General features: G+C 34.5%; 5 protein-coding genes and 1 non-coding gene across 8 annotated transcripts; 4 read left to right on the plus strand and 2 right to left on the minus strand.

Annotated features, from left to right (window-relative positions):
* Positions 1–821: 821 nt before the first annotated feature.
* T25B9.4 (Tyrosine-protein kinase) lies at positions 822–2806 on the minus strand. The gene is made up of 6 exons (NM_069593.4): positions 2637–2806; positions 2500–2586; positions 2171–2449; positions 1443–2093; positions 1125–1397; positions 822–1074 (listed from the first exon to the last, which is right to left on the minus strand). Exons 1-6 carry the CDS (start codon positions 2760–2762, stop codon positions 850–852), a joined length of 1641 nt encoding a protein of 546 aa, NP_501994.1. The 5' UTR covers positions 2763–2806; the 3' UTR covers positions 822–849.
* A 426-nt stretch (positions 2807–3232) lies between these two features.
* Positions 3233–5885, plus strand: T25B9.6 (Protein kinase domain-containing protein). 2 transcript variants are annotated; one of them, NM_001306953.4, is made up of 9 exons: positions 3233–3360; positions 3405–3455; positions 3549–3879; positions 4050–4244; positions 4294–4901; positions 4951–5084; positions 5130–5381; positions 5597–5682; positions 5733–5878. In NM_001306953.4, the coding sequence occupies exons 1-9, from the start codon at positions 3293–3295 to the stop codon at positions 5811–5813; spliced, it is 1806 nt and encodes a 601-aa protein (NP_001293882.1). In that variant the 5' UTR covers positions 3233–3292; the 3' UTR covers positions 5814–5878. The 2 variants fall into 2 exon arrangements, with proteins under 2 accessions (NP_001293882.1, NP_501995.3); NM_069594.5 differs by having other exon boundaries at positions 3239–3360; positions 4050–4247; positions 5733–5885.
* Positions 3262–3324, minus strand: T25B9.13. The gene has a single exon (NR_056569.1). It is a non-coding gene; the product is annotated as an Unclassified non-coding RNA T25B9.13 (non-coding RNA).
* A 902-nt stretch (positions 5886–6787) lies between the features above and the next one.
* Positions 6788–9505, plus strand: ugt-54 (glucuronosyltransferase). The gene is made up of 10 exons (NM_069595.7): positions 6788–6956; positions 7021–7219; positions 7270–7395; positions 7449–7523; positions 7571–7677; positions 7729–7905; positions 7950–8187; positions 8826–8951; positions 9000–9208; positions 9255–9505. The coding sequence occupies exons 1-10, from the start codon at positions 6813–6815 to the stop codon at positions 9435–9437; spliced, it is 1584 nt and encodes a 527-aa protein (NP_501996.2). The 5' UTR covers positions 6788–6812; the 3' UTR covers positions 9438–9505.
* A 90-nt stretch (positions 9506–9595) lies between these two features.
* T25B9.11 (DUF19 domain-containing protein) lies at positions 9596–10497 on the plus strand. Of its 2 annotated transcripts, NM_001392395.1 has the most exons (4): positions 9596–9735; positions 9790–9849; positions 9897–9971; positions 10307–10497. In NM_001392395.1, the coding sequence occupies exons 1-4, from the start codon at positions 9673–9675 to the stop codon at positions 10385–10387; spliced, it is 279 nt and encodes a 92-aa protein (NP_001379462.1). In that variant the 5' UTR covers positions 9596–9672; the 3' UTR covers positions 10388–10497. The 2 variants fall into 2 exon arrangements, with proteins under 2 accessions (NP_001379462.1, NP_001255508.1); NM_001268579.2 differs by having other exon boundaries at positions 9667–9849.
* T25B9.12 (Ovule protein) lies at positions 10443–11133 on the plus strand. The gene is made up of 4 exons (NM_001083245.3): positions 10443–10551; positions 10616–10663; positions 10710–10769; positions 10816–11133. The coding sequence occupies exons 1-4, from the start codon at positions 10531–10533 to the stop codon at positions 10891–10893; spliced, it is 207 nt and encodes a 68-aa protein (NP_001076714.1). The 5' UTR covers positions 10443–10530; the 3' UTR covers positions 10894–11133.
* The last annotated feature ends 322 nt before the right edge of the window (positions 11134–11455 follow it).

The raw sequence follows: 11455 nt of genomic DNA on the forward strand, positions 1-11455 counted from the left end.
GCGATCCCTCTAGGCTGTCTTCAAGCTGTAATTTTAAGGAAACTTTCCAAAAACATTTTTTAAATCCAATACAGTTGCTTATAAATCCTCTAAAAACATTCTTCGGACGAAAAAAATCGACGTATGCAGACTTGAGACTTTCGTCATATTTCAAATACTTATGTTGATATATTAGAGCTAGAATATCAAGAGAAGTACACCAATTATATGTCTGAAATTATTACCAAATACTCATCAAACATTCACAAACAAGATTTCAACAAAAATAAAAATCCGGAGATGATTCTTTGGTATTTGATCTTTTCAAAAGAGAACATTGCTACCTGCAACTTTGGTTTTGTCTCCCAAATGTGTTCCAATTCAAAACAACAAATTCAATTTCAAACTTATTAAATTACAGCTGATTTCATATCTAATAAAACCTAGCAAACTCTACTGTTTTATTTTTAATATTTTGAGAAAATTTGCATATAATGTTTAATTGCACGGCCTCCTGGGGTAAAAAGCATTTAAACAATTTTAACATCTCTGCGTTAAATAGATGTGTTATGGGGAGCGTCCTGTCTCTACGATTTTTGTAACAAAACGCTCATAATTGGGAAAGGAATTTCGACATTGAAAATCGATTGTACGACCTTATTTTACTCGGTTTCAATTATGGCGTTTCAGTTTCTTATTAAAGGGGCGCCGGAATCAGCTTTCAAAAGCCGAGGCCTCCAATTACAACCCTAGCTGTTCATACTTTAAACCTCTGGTTTTGGCGTCCAAATTTTACTAATTCAGACAATGCAGAAAATATTTCGAAACAAAAAAAAACGACACAAGTATAGGAACATTTATTCTGGAGGATTAGTTTTTGGCAGTACTATTTTTCTCATTCAAAAATGTTTCATTTTCTTGTGAAGAAGGCTTCAACTCTTCAAGTGACGGAGTCAACATTTCTGGACTTCCTCCCTTTGCATCGGATACCATTTTGTTTGCAACGGACATGGTTTCCGATGAAATTACTTGACCATCAGCAGGCGGCTCGCTCTCATTTGTATTCGTTGTAGTTGTTGTCATCGAGGAGTCCTTCTGAAAATGGATATTTTATTGAAATTCATAAGCTTCTTAAAACTGCTAACCGAAGTCTTCTTCTTCTTCCTCTTTAGAGTGGATTTTCTCGAGTTCTTGCTGCGAGCTGACACTGTGATTGGAGGCAATGAGTTTGGAAGCGCAACTGTAGCTGTTTCTGGTGGTGGGATACACACTGTGTCATTGCGCATCTTCTTTGTCGATGAATCTACTCGGATTGGCATATTTCCATTGAAACGATTCGATTCTGGATCAATATCAGGTTTTTCGTTCTCATCAAGAACAAGTTCAACATCCAACCAAGTCTCCAACTTTTTGACTATCTGAAATAAAATGTTTTATTGATTAATTGTAATATTTTATATTACCACTTTCATTGTGTCTCTCTTGGCTGGATCCAATTGATATATACTCTTTTTGACTATTTCGTTCAATTCCGGTGGAGCCTGTTTAGTGAAGTTGGGGAATGCTCCAGAGAGAATATACCGTTTTGCTTCTCCCGCTTTCACTGCTAGATATGGTTCTTGACACGTGTATATCTCGTAGAGCAAAACCCCAAAAGTGTAGACATCAGATGCTCCGGAGAACGTGAATGTTGTAAGTGACTCTGGAGCCAGCCATTTCGTAGGCATCTTCATTGCCTTCTTCATCCTATACACTGATCCTTTCCTCGAAAGTCCAAAATCGGAAAGTTTCACCAGATTTTTGTTGTCATAAAGACAATTTCTGGCAGCAATGTCCCGATGGATAATGTCATGAGAATGCATAAACTCGATTCCCCATGCAGCTGAAATTGCCATCCTGTTCTTTTGATCCATAGTAAGAGTTTGACTATTCTTTTTGAGATATGAGTCTAGTCCTCCACCATTGATAAATTCAATGACAATGTACACAGGTTGCTCAAGAACTGCAATTCCACGACAACGAACAATGTTAGGATGATTGAGACTTCTCATCAGACGAGCTTCAGCCATTACTTCCTTCATTTTCTCATTTCCTGCATCCAAATCTTTCCGCATCTGAAATATAACATAGGTAATCATTAACTTCTATTATGATGAGTATTTTTCCAAATTAAAAAAAGACCGAAACATACCGCTTTAATTGCTCCGTTAAATGTCTTATTTCCTCGTGTGACCGTTCCCTTGAACACTTCTCCGTATGCACCTTTCCCAACTTTCTTGATAAGATTTATTTGTGAATGTTTGAATTCCCAAAAAAACAAACAAATTGGTCGGCCAAGTTTGATTCGAAGATTTGGATGGACAAGTTCATTTTTTCGATAATGATTATAAAGAGCATCAATCGAATGAAATGAAATTTTCAAATCAAGCCAAACAGAATTGGCACTTCTTTCAATCAAGTAGTTTTTAATCTGAAAGATAACAACTAATTTGTCATTCTAATACATTTCAGATTCCTTACGTCTTTAGTATCAATCATAGCAACTGATTCTGTAGGCCAAGCTATGCTCAAAACAATATCCTTCTTTTGTTCTTTACCAACTGTTCTCTGAAATATGCTACCAATAGCTCCAACTGATAGAGGTATTAGTCAAATACCTCTGTAACTCTGAAAATAAAATCTCCTTTCTTTTTGAGCACATATGGCAAATCTTCTCTTGGCAAATATCCATGATAGAACTTCTGATTCATCAACCATTTGAAAGTTTTCTCTTCGAAACTCATTTGATGAATCGACGACCACAATCGAGTGGTTTAAACTGTGAAATGGCAAGATTTCGTTACAAATATATTGTTATGACGTGTCGTTTCACTTACATAGAAAGAAAATAAGAGTTCACGTTTAAAGTTTTAAAAATTCTATTGAATGAATTGAACACTAAGCGCTGGGAACATTGGAAACTACAAAGATCTTTAAAGATCTTATATATACATAGAACTGAGAGTTACTCAAATTGGCCGACATTTTTTGTTGTAATTTTCCGTTTAATATCCAATATTAATTATTAATTTAAAAACAACGGAATTCGTAATCATAGCACCTGGAGATCAAATCAATAAATTCGTTATTGAATTTTTCGTGAACTTCAAAAGGCAAATTCTCTAAATTTTGTTTGCGTGACATACGTCAGATTACAAATATATTTCACGTTGCACGTTGTCATACACCTTTCTGATATCAGTTCTCAATTTATTTCACGCGTCTTCTCAGCGATTCAGGATCAAAATCGTCTTCTGTTGAAACTCTTCGTACGATGATGACAAATAATTTCAATTACGGACCTCGGATCAATTTTGAAAAACTTCATCAACATCTTCCACAGTGAGCTCTGGTTTTTAGACAAGTAATGTAGCCCTCATTTTCAGTTCTACCATTATTCCTTCGGAGTATCTGGAGCCAATTTCAGCGTCCGAAAGGTGAGTGCGGTGAAGAAAACTGTATGAGTAAACGACTACAATTTGGAAAATCTTTCATGGAATTTAATACTGATCATAATTATTTCTTTTAAGCAAAAGTACTCGCCCATCGGAATCCTTGGCATCTGGAACAAGCACTCTTGGCTCACATTGGAAAAGAGTAGACTCTTCTGTTAAATCGGATAATACAACTGCCCCACCGTCTTCGTTCTCCACCTACTCTGATGGTACTGTTGTTCCTTCGGTTTATTCAGTGCGATCATTTGATTATCCACCATTGAGCGAGTCTTCTGTCTCTTTGAACACTGTTAGCCAAGTCACTACATCCACTGAATCGTCAGCTGCATCAGCTCTCAGTGTGGGAACTCGTGACTTCAGAAAATGCATCAATCTACAGATGCTAGGGCTGGATGAATTGGATTCGGTGAGAAAATTATCAGAAGATGAAACTTCTAGGCTTCTTGTTTGTGAAAAACAACAAGCCTTGTATACATTTCCGTGATCTTGCCACATTTGTAATTATAAAATTTAAATGTAGTTATCAACTGTCAAATTAAAACATGAAAAGTGTGAAATGAGAAAACAAACTTTCAGACTCTTGACCGAGCTTCTGAGCAATTTTCGGATTCCTTCTGGAAAGAATCAACCGACTATGACCAGGCAGTGAAGAAAGGAGAAATTCTTTGGCAGAAATTTGAAGAACTTATTGAGTGTTTGAACGAAAAAAGTGGCGATTGTACTGATGAAGAACTTCCTGCCCAGGGGGAAAAGTTTTTGGACTATGGAACTGTGGTGAGGTTTACATTGTGATCATTGTAGTTGACTAACTCAATTTCAGATTTTGAAGACTTTTCGTACGAAATACAGAATTGAAAAGTTTGTCCGCAACACCGAAAGTGTTTACATCACGAACAACAATACTCTGGAAATGATTTTGGACAACGAGAAAAGTGTTCAAAAAATTCGTAAAAACCTGAGCATTATCCGCAAGATGGAAGCATATTTTTTGACTGTGTCTGAAAATAAAGATAATCGAGTGAAAGAATTTTTTCGAGGTATTGTCAACATGGTTCCTACTCTTCCACTCAATCAAAATGAACGTGCCGATATTGATCATGTCATTCGAAACATCGAAGAAGATTCGAAATTCGAAAACAAATACAAGTGTGAGCTAATCATGCGTCATTTGTTGGCTACCATCAGTAACTGGGATAAGGAGACACATGGAACCAACAGCAATTTGGGAAGTAGTATTTGGAAAAGCATTCCAAGTGAGATGCATACTGCTTCTCAAAACTCGTATGTCTCAGAAGTTATTGAAAGTTCTTCATTCGAATTGGCTAATCTTAGTACTGACGACTCGAATCTTGCTGACTTGGAAGGAGAGTTGCGTAGTGCTAGCATTCGTCGTGCAGTTGAAGGACCTAAAGGAATCTATGAGTTTGGGTACTGTAACATGAAGCAGTTTCGGGAAAATGTGTCAATTTATTTTCAGACCTTGGGACACTGCTTCCATTTTCTCTCAATTTTCTAACAACTCTGATGGTCACACCAGTATTCAATCGCTTCAGGATCACCACTCTTCCTATGAACTTTCTTCGTCTGATGATCACTCAATTTTGCCTTCTCGTAAGCTTTCCATTGAATTATTTTAATTATTGTTTCTCTTTGCAGTTTCCTCGCGTTCAGTGCCGAACAAAATTTTTGAAAACACCGTCAAAGAAATTGTCCAAGATGATTTGGATTTGAAGACTGCCTTATCGATTGGCGAGCCAATTGTAGCTGGACTACCAAGAACTCCTATTGATAACGAGACAGAAGTTGTCAGAAGTTGTACACAATCTGATTCGGCTGACACTTTCAACTTCTCCAGTGTTTCGCTCAATGAGATGGTAGATGATGCGCTTCACACCGCCAAGGGAGTTGGTGAGTTTCACAACAACAAAAAACAATTGCGCTCTTATTGCTTTTCTTTGAGAACTTGTTTCGCCGGTTAATTGATCCATCAAATAAAAAATTGAAGCTATGTTTAACCACTTTAATATTAGAGCAATAAACATGTCCTCATTCTAATAATCACAACTTAATCTTTTGATTGTTCCGCCACGTTTTTTACTCATACCAAATTGCTCACCTTCCAGAATCTGCATCTGCTACAAACACATCTGCTACAAACCTACTTGACGCTCTTCACAGTTCTGCCCTCAAATGCGGAGTTGCTTTTAATGTAAGATACATGGAAATGTTAATACATATAACTTGTCATTAACATTTTAGGATCTAATGACTGCAATCTCAAGCAGCTCGGAAAGTGTTTCGGATACCCAGGCATCTCATCATTCTTCTGCCAGCCACTAATTTATTTCTGTAAATAATTTTATTCAATTGTCCCGTTTTTGTATTTTATTGTAATGAAGTTTTGTAGAGGGCAAATGTTTTTCGTCAAGTGTCTTGTTCAATTTTATCTTTGATGTTTGAATTAGCATATTTGCTTTAACAATAGTTTTGATTCGAGTTTTTCTTTGGTGCAATCTTTTGAAACATTTTTTTGTGAAATGCTTTAAGTTTAACCTACAAGTAAGTATAATTGATGAGATAACATGGTCTAGAAAATTGATAATTAAATAAGTCTTTGGTCGGTTAATGGGAGGAAAATTAGAACCGATAGCGGAAATGGAAGTTTAAAATTGGATGAAATTGTAGTTTGAGATTCTGATAACATTGTCATCGTGGAATTATTATCTTCCACAAAAATGTGTAAAAAGTAATGGAAACGAGGGAGTGCGTTTCTTTCTTGTTATGATAGCAATCCATGTTAACCTATTAAATGAATCCCGTTAAAGTGATACGGGATTCAGTGTCTACCTTTTTATTTATTTTTAATTTCAAAGATATAGCTTTACTGCTTCATGTATTCAAAATTGTGGTAATAGTTCTGAACTCTTGAAAACACTTTACTGTCACAGCCATCAAACAATCTTATCTATTCCTTTAACTACAACATACAAATCTTCGATAAAATATCATGATATGATAAATAAAATTGAGGCAAAGCAATGTCACATAATGAATGAACTTCTGAAACTGGGTTTATTAATTTTTAGAATTAGTATTTATGTAACCGTCAGAATTGTCAAGTAGGGAGATAACTTCGAACTCAACATGACAGTAGTCACGTGTGTATATAGACATCGATATTATATAAGTAAACACAACGCCCGCCTACATTTTATGCTCTTCTCCCTCCCAAACTGATAACTGTTTGGAGGCGATCACAACTAACTGTCTGATTGACTGATTTCTCGGCTCCGTGTGACTTATTCTGTTTTCAGAGTGATTTCCATTGTTTTACAAGTCATGAAAACACTTCTTGGATTTTTGATACTTCCTGGGTTTGCCAATTGTTTGAATATATTGTTCTATGTGTCTGTCATCGCACAATCACATATTCCTTTTCATAATACAGCCATCAAAGTGTTGTTGGATAGAGGGCATACTGTGGTGAGAAATAGTCATAAATCTTTTTTATGTAAATCTGACAAAAAATTCAATAAATATTTTTTAGGATCTAGTAATTGCGCAGCTAAACGAAATGGTAAAGCTTAAATTTCCAAACGGAGTTGGTAAAAACTATACATTCGGATACGAGGATCCCAATTTTTACCGCAAGAATGCTGGTCATCTTTCTGATATTTTTGTGGAAAAGCCAATTCCGATGGCTGAGTTCTTGACATTTGATGATATGACATTTAATCTGTGTGAAAGTGAGTTTTATTGCAATTTTAATACATCATTTTCCAAGTTCAATTTCCAGCTGTGGTCAAGGATCCAAATCTTTTGAATTATATAAAACAGGGGAATTATGACATTGGTCTCAGCAGTGATTATGATCCATGTGCTAATATTCTCATGCATGCTGGAGGGGTTCCATCAAAAGCTAGTAAGTTGACTACTTTAAAATTTTTTTTCGGTGGTTCAATAAACCAGCTTTAGGCATGGTTCCAACTCCTCTTTTCCAACCGCAAATTGTTAGCGCGGGCCTTCCGTCACCAGCAAGTGTTTATGGAAGTTCGTTTGAATAGTTTTCACCGTTTCATTAGTTTTCCAATTTTCAGCAGTTTTATATCCAAAAGGAGACGATTCATTTTTCAATCGTCTTTTCCATCTTATCCGGCATACTTACAATATTTATTTTGTAGCTCCAAGATTAATGGAAAAATATGTAAGGTTTTGAAACTAGCTTCGGATTTGTTTGAAAAATTTTGGTTTTCAGAATAATTTACTTTTGGAAACTTTTGGTCCGACATTCCCAAGTGCGGAGGAAATAGAGAGAAATGTGGATATTATACTAGTGAATAGCAATGAAATTATTGAAAAACCACGTCCAGTTTCTCACAAAATCAAGTATATCGGTGGAATGGGGAAGAAAAAAGCTCAACCACTGAATAAAGTAATCAATATTTTTGCAAAAAATTTTCGCGTTTTTTTTTTCAGGAATTTAATGATATCCTCGCTACATCTAACAAAGGAGTAGTCCTTTTTTCATTTGGAACTCAAGTAGCCACATCTAAAGTTCCGATCGAAATTCGCAAAAACTTTGTGACCGCTTTCAAACATTTCCCAGATTTTTCATTTTTGTGGAAATATGACAATTTGACTGACGATGCTGAATTATTTGCTGATTCCTCGAATATTCATAGAGTGGAGTGGTTACCACAAACTGATCTATTAGGTGGGTATCACTCGTATCACTATCACTCGTGGAATTTTTGTTTCATTATGTTTAATCCAGTCATATTAATTCAAAAATTCAATAATTCCAAAAAGTTAGAATTGAAAAACTCTTAAAAGCCAAGATAGAAATGGAGCTTATTGTCAGATTTTCTTATATTCTGCCGTAAATTGAAAAAGCTTTAATAACAAACTTATAATCCCTCTATGAAAAATTTCAAGAAAACCAAAATAAAATAAAGAAGAAATGAGTCGATGCTAGGAAAATTAATAAAAGGCTCCGCTTTTTTCTAGGATTTTTGGTGTGTATTTCTAGAACATGTTTGCACACGTATCGCAATTTTTTAGTTCTTATCTTCTAAATTACTATTAGTCTGATTGAGTAGAACACAATACTCTAAAATCACACGAGTGACAAACTCCCCTCAATTCAAAAGAAAAACGTCTGAATAAATATGGGATAGAAAGATATTCAGTCAATTTGCGAAACCTCAAAACTAGTTGCTATTAAAGAATGTTCTTTTAAGTTTTTTTTTTTTTTGCTGTACAGTAATGGAATTTCTTTAATTTTTTTCTAAATAAAATGAAAAAGTGAAATTTGAAGCTTGCCTGAAAAATTCAGGAATTTAAAATATTCAGGAGATAATCGAGTGAAGGCATTCATTAGTCATATGGGATTGAACTCTTTTCTTGAAACATCAGCAGCCGGAATTCCAGTTCTTGCAGTTCCTCTTTTCATCGATCAACAGCATAATGCTTTGAACGGTATTTCATAAATCTATCAATACTATTTCAAAGTCTTCAAATTTTCAGCAGTCTCACGCGACATTGGTGTAATCGTAGAGAGACATCAATTAACAGTTGAAAACTTAGTCAATGCACTACAAAAGTTGTTGTATAATCCGAAATATGGAGAAAATGCAAAAATGATTTCAAAAATGATGAATGAGAAACCCGAACAATCAGAGAGGCTATTTGTTGATTGGGTTGAATATGCAGCAAAAAATCCAGGGCTTCATAAAGTGAGTTGGTTTAGGATTTATTATGATCTGAAAAACTTTTTTTCAGATAATGAATCTCCCGGGAGCAGAACTAACTCCATTTTGGTACTATAGCGTTGATGTTATTTTAATCGTTGTTCTATCTTTGACGTCTTCTTTAATAATCATTTGGAAAACATTGAGCTTCATAAAATGTCAGATTTCAATTCGATCAGTTCGATCAATTGAACCAAAATCTAAATCTGAATAATCTTATCAGGCTTTAATGTTTTCCTTTTCAATTTTCGGGTCAAGAGTTTCCAGTTTTAAGAATAAAAAAATCTACACTAACTAAATCTATACTAACATTGTTTAATTGGAAAATCATAAAAACGTTACTCTCTCTGCCACACGCTAATCCATTTCGCTCTTCGAACTGACACATACCTGGAGATTATCGTACTGTCAGTCAACACACAAAAATTAAACACAAAAAATTCACGTAAATGATGATTCGATTTCTAATTCTACTTATTTTATTCTGCTCGTGTCGAAAAGCGTCAGCTCAGGTGATCTCCTTGCACTTTCAAATGGGACAGAATGTCAAGAAAGACAATTTTCAGAGTGGACTGACAGCTTATGAGTCAATTCGAAGGCTAAGAGAATGTATCGATGTGATTGATGTAAGTGATGGTAGGAGTTATTAAATTATATTCAAGAAAAATTCTAGAAACCGGAATTCAAGAGGACATGCGAAGAGAAATTTGGAGAGGAAAGGGATGAGTGCATCGAAAAATTTACCAAGGTATGACTCGTAAATCTTTTTTTGGAGTTCATAAAATCTACGGATAATTAACTTAAAGTTGAAACGAAAACCAAGAAATGGGCGGAGCTTATTGAAAACACAATGCCGACTTCGAAAATCAAAATAGAGTTAATTATATAAAATTGAAAACCCCTTTCAGTATATTTTTTTTGACTAGTCTAATATGAGGCAAATATAAAAATTGTTCCTTGAAGAATTTCAAAAAAAAAGTTTCAAAGGTTCACTTGTACATCTCTTTTGATTAAAGTTCTCAATGTATAATCTATTGGACTTTATTCTGCATATATCATTTTTTGATAACTCCTAAATTGCAGAAAATAATGCCAACACTCAATGCATGTATTGTAAATTCCCGTGAATCAATAGTAACCATTCCAAATAGAGAGGAATTATAAAAACCTCAATCAACCGGATTAAACAATTCTATTGAAATCGTTCATAATACTGATTTTTGTGTTTTTATTTTGTTTTAATATTCTCGTTTGCAATGAAAATCTGTAATTTATTTTTGTTTCTCTTCTCAATCTTTACTATCAGAATGGCTGTCTTGGCGGAATATGTAAGGAATTTTTAATCTATTTTTTTTTCAAAGAGAAATAAATGAACAAGTGACGATATTTCAGCTTGAGCCAACATTGTCCACAATTGAAAAATGCCACAATGAAGTGAAGGTCTGAACAAGAACTTTTGGTTTTAATGGAATTTCTTCGATTTCAGCAAAAAGAAAAATGTAGCTGCCATAAGAAGGACATGTTTTGTAATAGATCATTTGCAGTGGTTATTTTAAATCCAGTTTTTTCAAAATGTAACTCTAAAATTTCAGAACCATTGGAACAGTATTTTCCGTTGCCTCTCGACAGCTCAAAAATCAGCCAAAGGTGATGCAAAAATGATAAAATGAACGTTTTGTGTGCTTCATCATGTCCACTTCATCGAACTTCTTCCTCGATTCGTGCCCCACTCTGACAATGTTTTGTTTTATTTTAGCGATGTCTGCAACTTTGTCCATTGATAAGAAAAAGTGGCACGACTTTCGTCTCGTATCACTTTTTTCTCATTGATGGCATGTTCGGATACATTTAACTCGTCGTGTAATATTAGAACTCGTTTGTGGATTATAAATAATTTTTAAACTCATGAAAATTTTCTTTGTTCTAAAACGCTTTTTTGAAAAGAAAATCGCAGTGACTTACTTTTTTTAAAAATAATTTTTGTTAAAAAATAGTATATTCATTTATAAATAACTGTAAATATTAAGTATAACTAGTAAATATAAAACAATTTTCAATCTTAAAAGAACAAATGTTTGAAAAAACTTATGGGTACTGTGTTAAAGGCGCATGGCTTGAAAGTGCACCCGGGTCTCACAACGCTCGTGGCCGTTTCTCGTGTACTTCTCGTGGATAATCTGTTCTTTTTGTTTCTTGCCAAGATCTTGAAAAGTATTTTTGTTTTTATGTATT

The sequence above is a fragment of the Caenorhabditis elegans genome, chromosome IV, assembly GCF_000002985.6.
Source record: "Caenorhabditis elegans chromosome IV".
Taxonomy (NCBI): Eukaryota; Metazoa; Nematoda; class Chromadorea; order Rhabditida; family Rhabditidae; genus Caenorhabditis; species Caenorhabditis elegans.

What these genes read in the sequence shown, in the direction of transcription:
- T25B9.6 (NM_069594.5), top strand. Translation starts at nt 3,293, where the DNA reads ATGATGACAAATAATTTCAATTACGGACCTCGGATCAATTTTGAAAAA. An exon ending in CTTCATCAACATCTTCCACA is followed by an intron (nt 3,361 to 3,404) that starts GTGAGCTCTGGT and finishes CCTCATTTTCAG; the next exon opens with TTCTACCATTATTCCTTCGG. An exon ending in TCACTCAATTTTGCCTTCTC is followed by an intron (nt 5,085 to 5,129) that starts GTAAGCTTTCCA and finishes TTCTCTTTGCAG; the next exon opens with TTTCCTCGCGTTCAGTGCCG.
- ugt-54 (NM_069595.7), top strand. Translation starts at nt 6,813, where the DNA reads ATGAAAACACTTCTTGGATTTTTGATACTTCCTGGGTTTGCCAATTGT. An exon ending in TGGATAGAGGGCATACTGTG is followed by an intron (nt 6,957 to 7,020) that starts GTGAGAAATAGT and finishes AATATTTTTTAG; the next exon opens with GATCTAGTAATTGCGCAGCT. An exon ending in GACATTTAATCTGTGTGAAA is followed by an intron (nt 7,220 to 7,269) that starts GTGAGTTTTATT and finishes TTCAATTTCCAG; the next exon opens with CTGTGGTCAAGGATCCAAAT.
- T25B9.4 (NM_069593.4), bottom strand. Translation starts at nt 2,762, where the DNA reads ATGAGTTTCGAAGAGAAAACTTTCAAATGGTTGATGAATCAGAAGTTC. An exon ending in CTATGATTGATACTAAAGAC is followed by an intron (nt 2,450 to 2,499) that starts GTAAGGAATCTG and finishes GTTATCTTTCAG; the next exon opens with ATTAAAAACTACTTGATTGA. An exon ending in GGAAGAAGAAGAAGACTTCG is followed by an intron (nt 1,075 to 1,124) that starts GTTAGCAGTTTT and finishes ATCCATTTTCAG; the next exon opens with AAGGACTCCTCGATGACAAC.
- T25B9.12 (NM_001083245.3), top strand. Translation starts at nt 10,531, where the DNA reads ATGGCTGTCTTGGCGGAATAT. An exon ending in TGGCTGTCTTGGCGGAATAT is followed by an intron (nt 10,552 to 10,615) that starts GTAAGGAATTTT and finishes ACGATATTTCAG; the next exon opens with CTTGAGCCAACATTGTCCAC. An exon ending in AATGCCACAATGAAGTGAAG is followed by an intron (nt 10,664 to 10,709) that starts GTCTGAACAAGA and finishes CTTCGATTTCAG; the next exon opens with CAAAAAGAAAAATGTAGCTG.
- T25B9.11 (NM_001268579.2), top strand. Translation starts at nt 9,673, where the DNA reads ATGATGATTCGATTTCTAATTCTACTTATTTTATTCTGCTCGTGTCGA. An exon ending in AATGTATCGATGTGATTGAT is followed by an intron (nt 9,850 to 9,896) that starts GTAAGTGATGGT and finishes GAAAAATTCTAG; the next exon opens with AAACCGGAATTCAAGAGGAC. An exon ending in GCATCGAAAAATTTACCAAG is followed by an intron (nt 9,972 to 10,306) that starts GTATGACTCGTA and finishes CCTAAATTGCAG; the next exon opens with AAAATAATGCCAACACTCAA.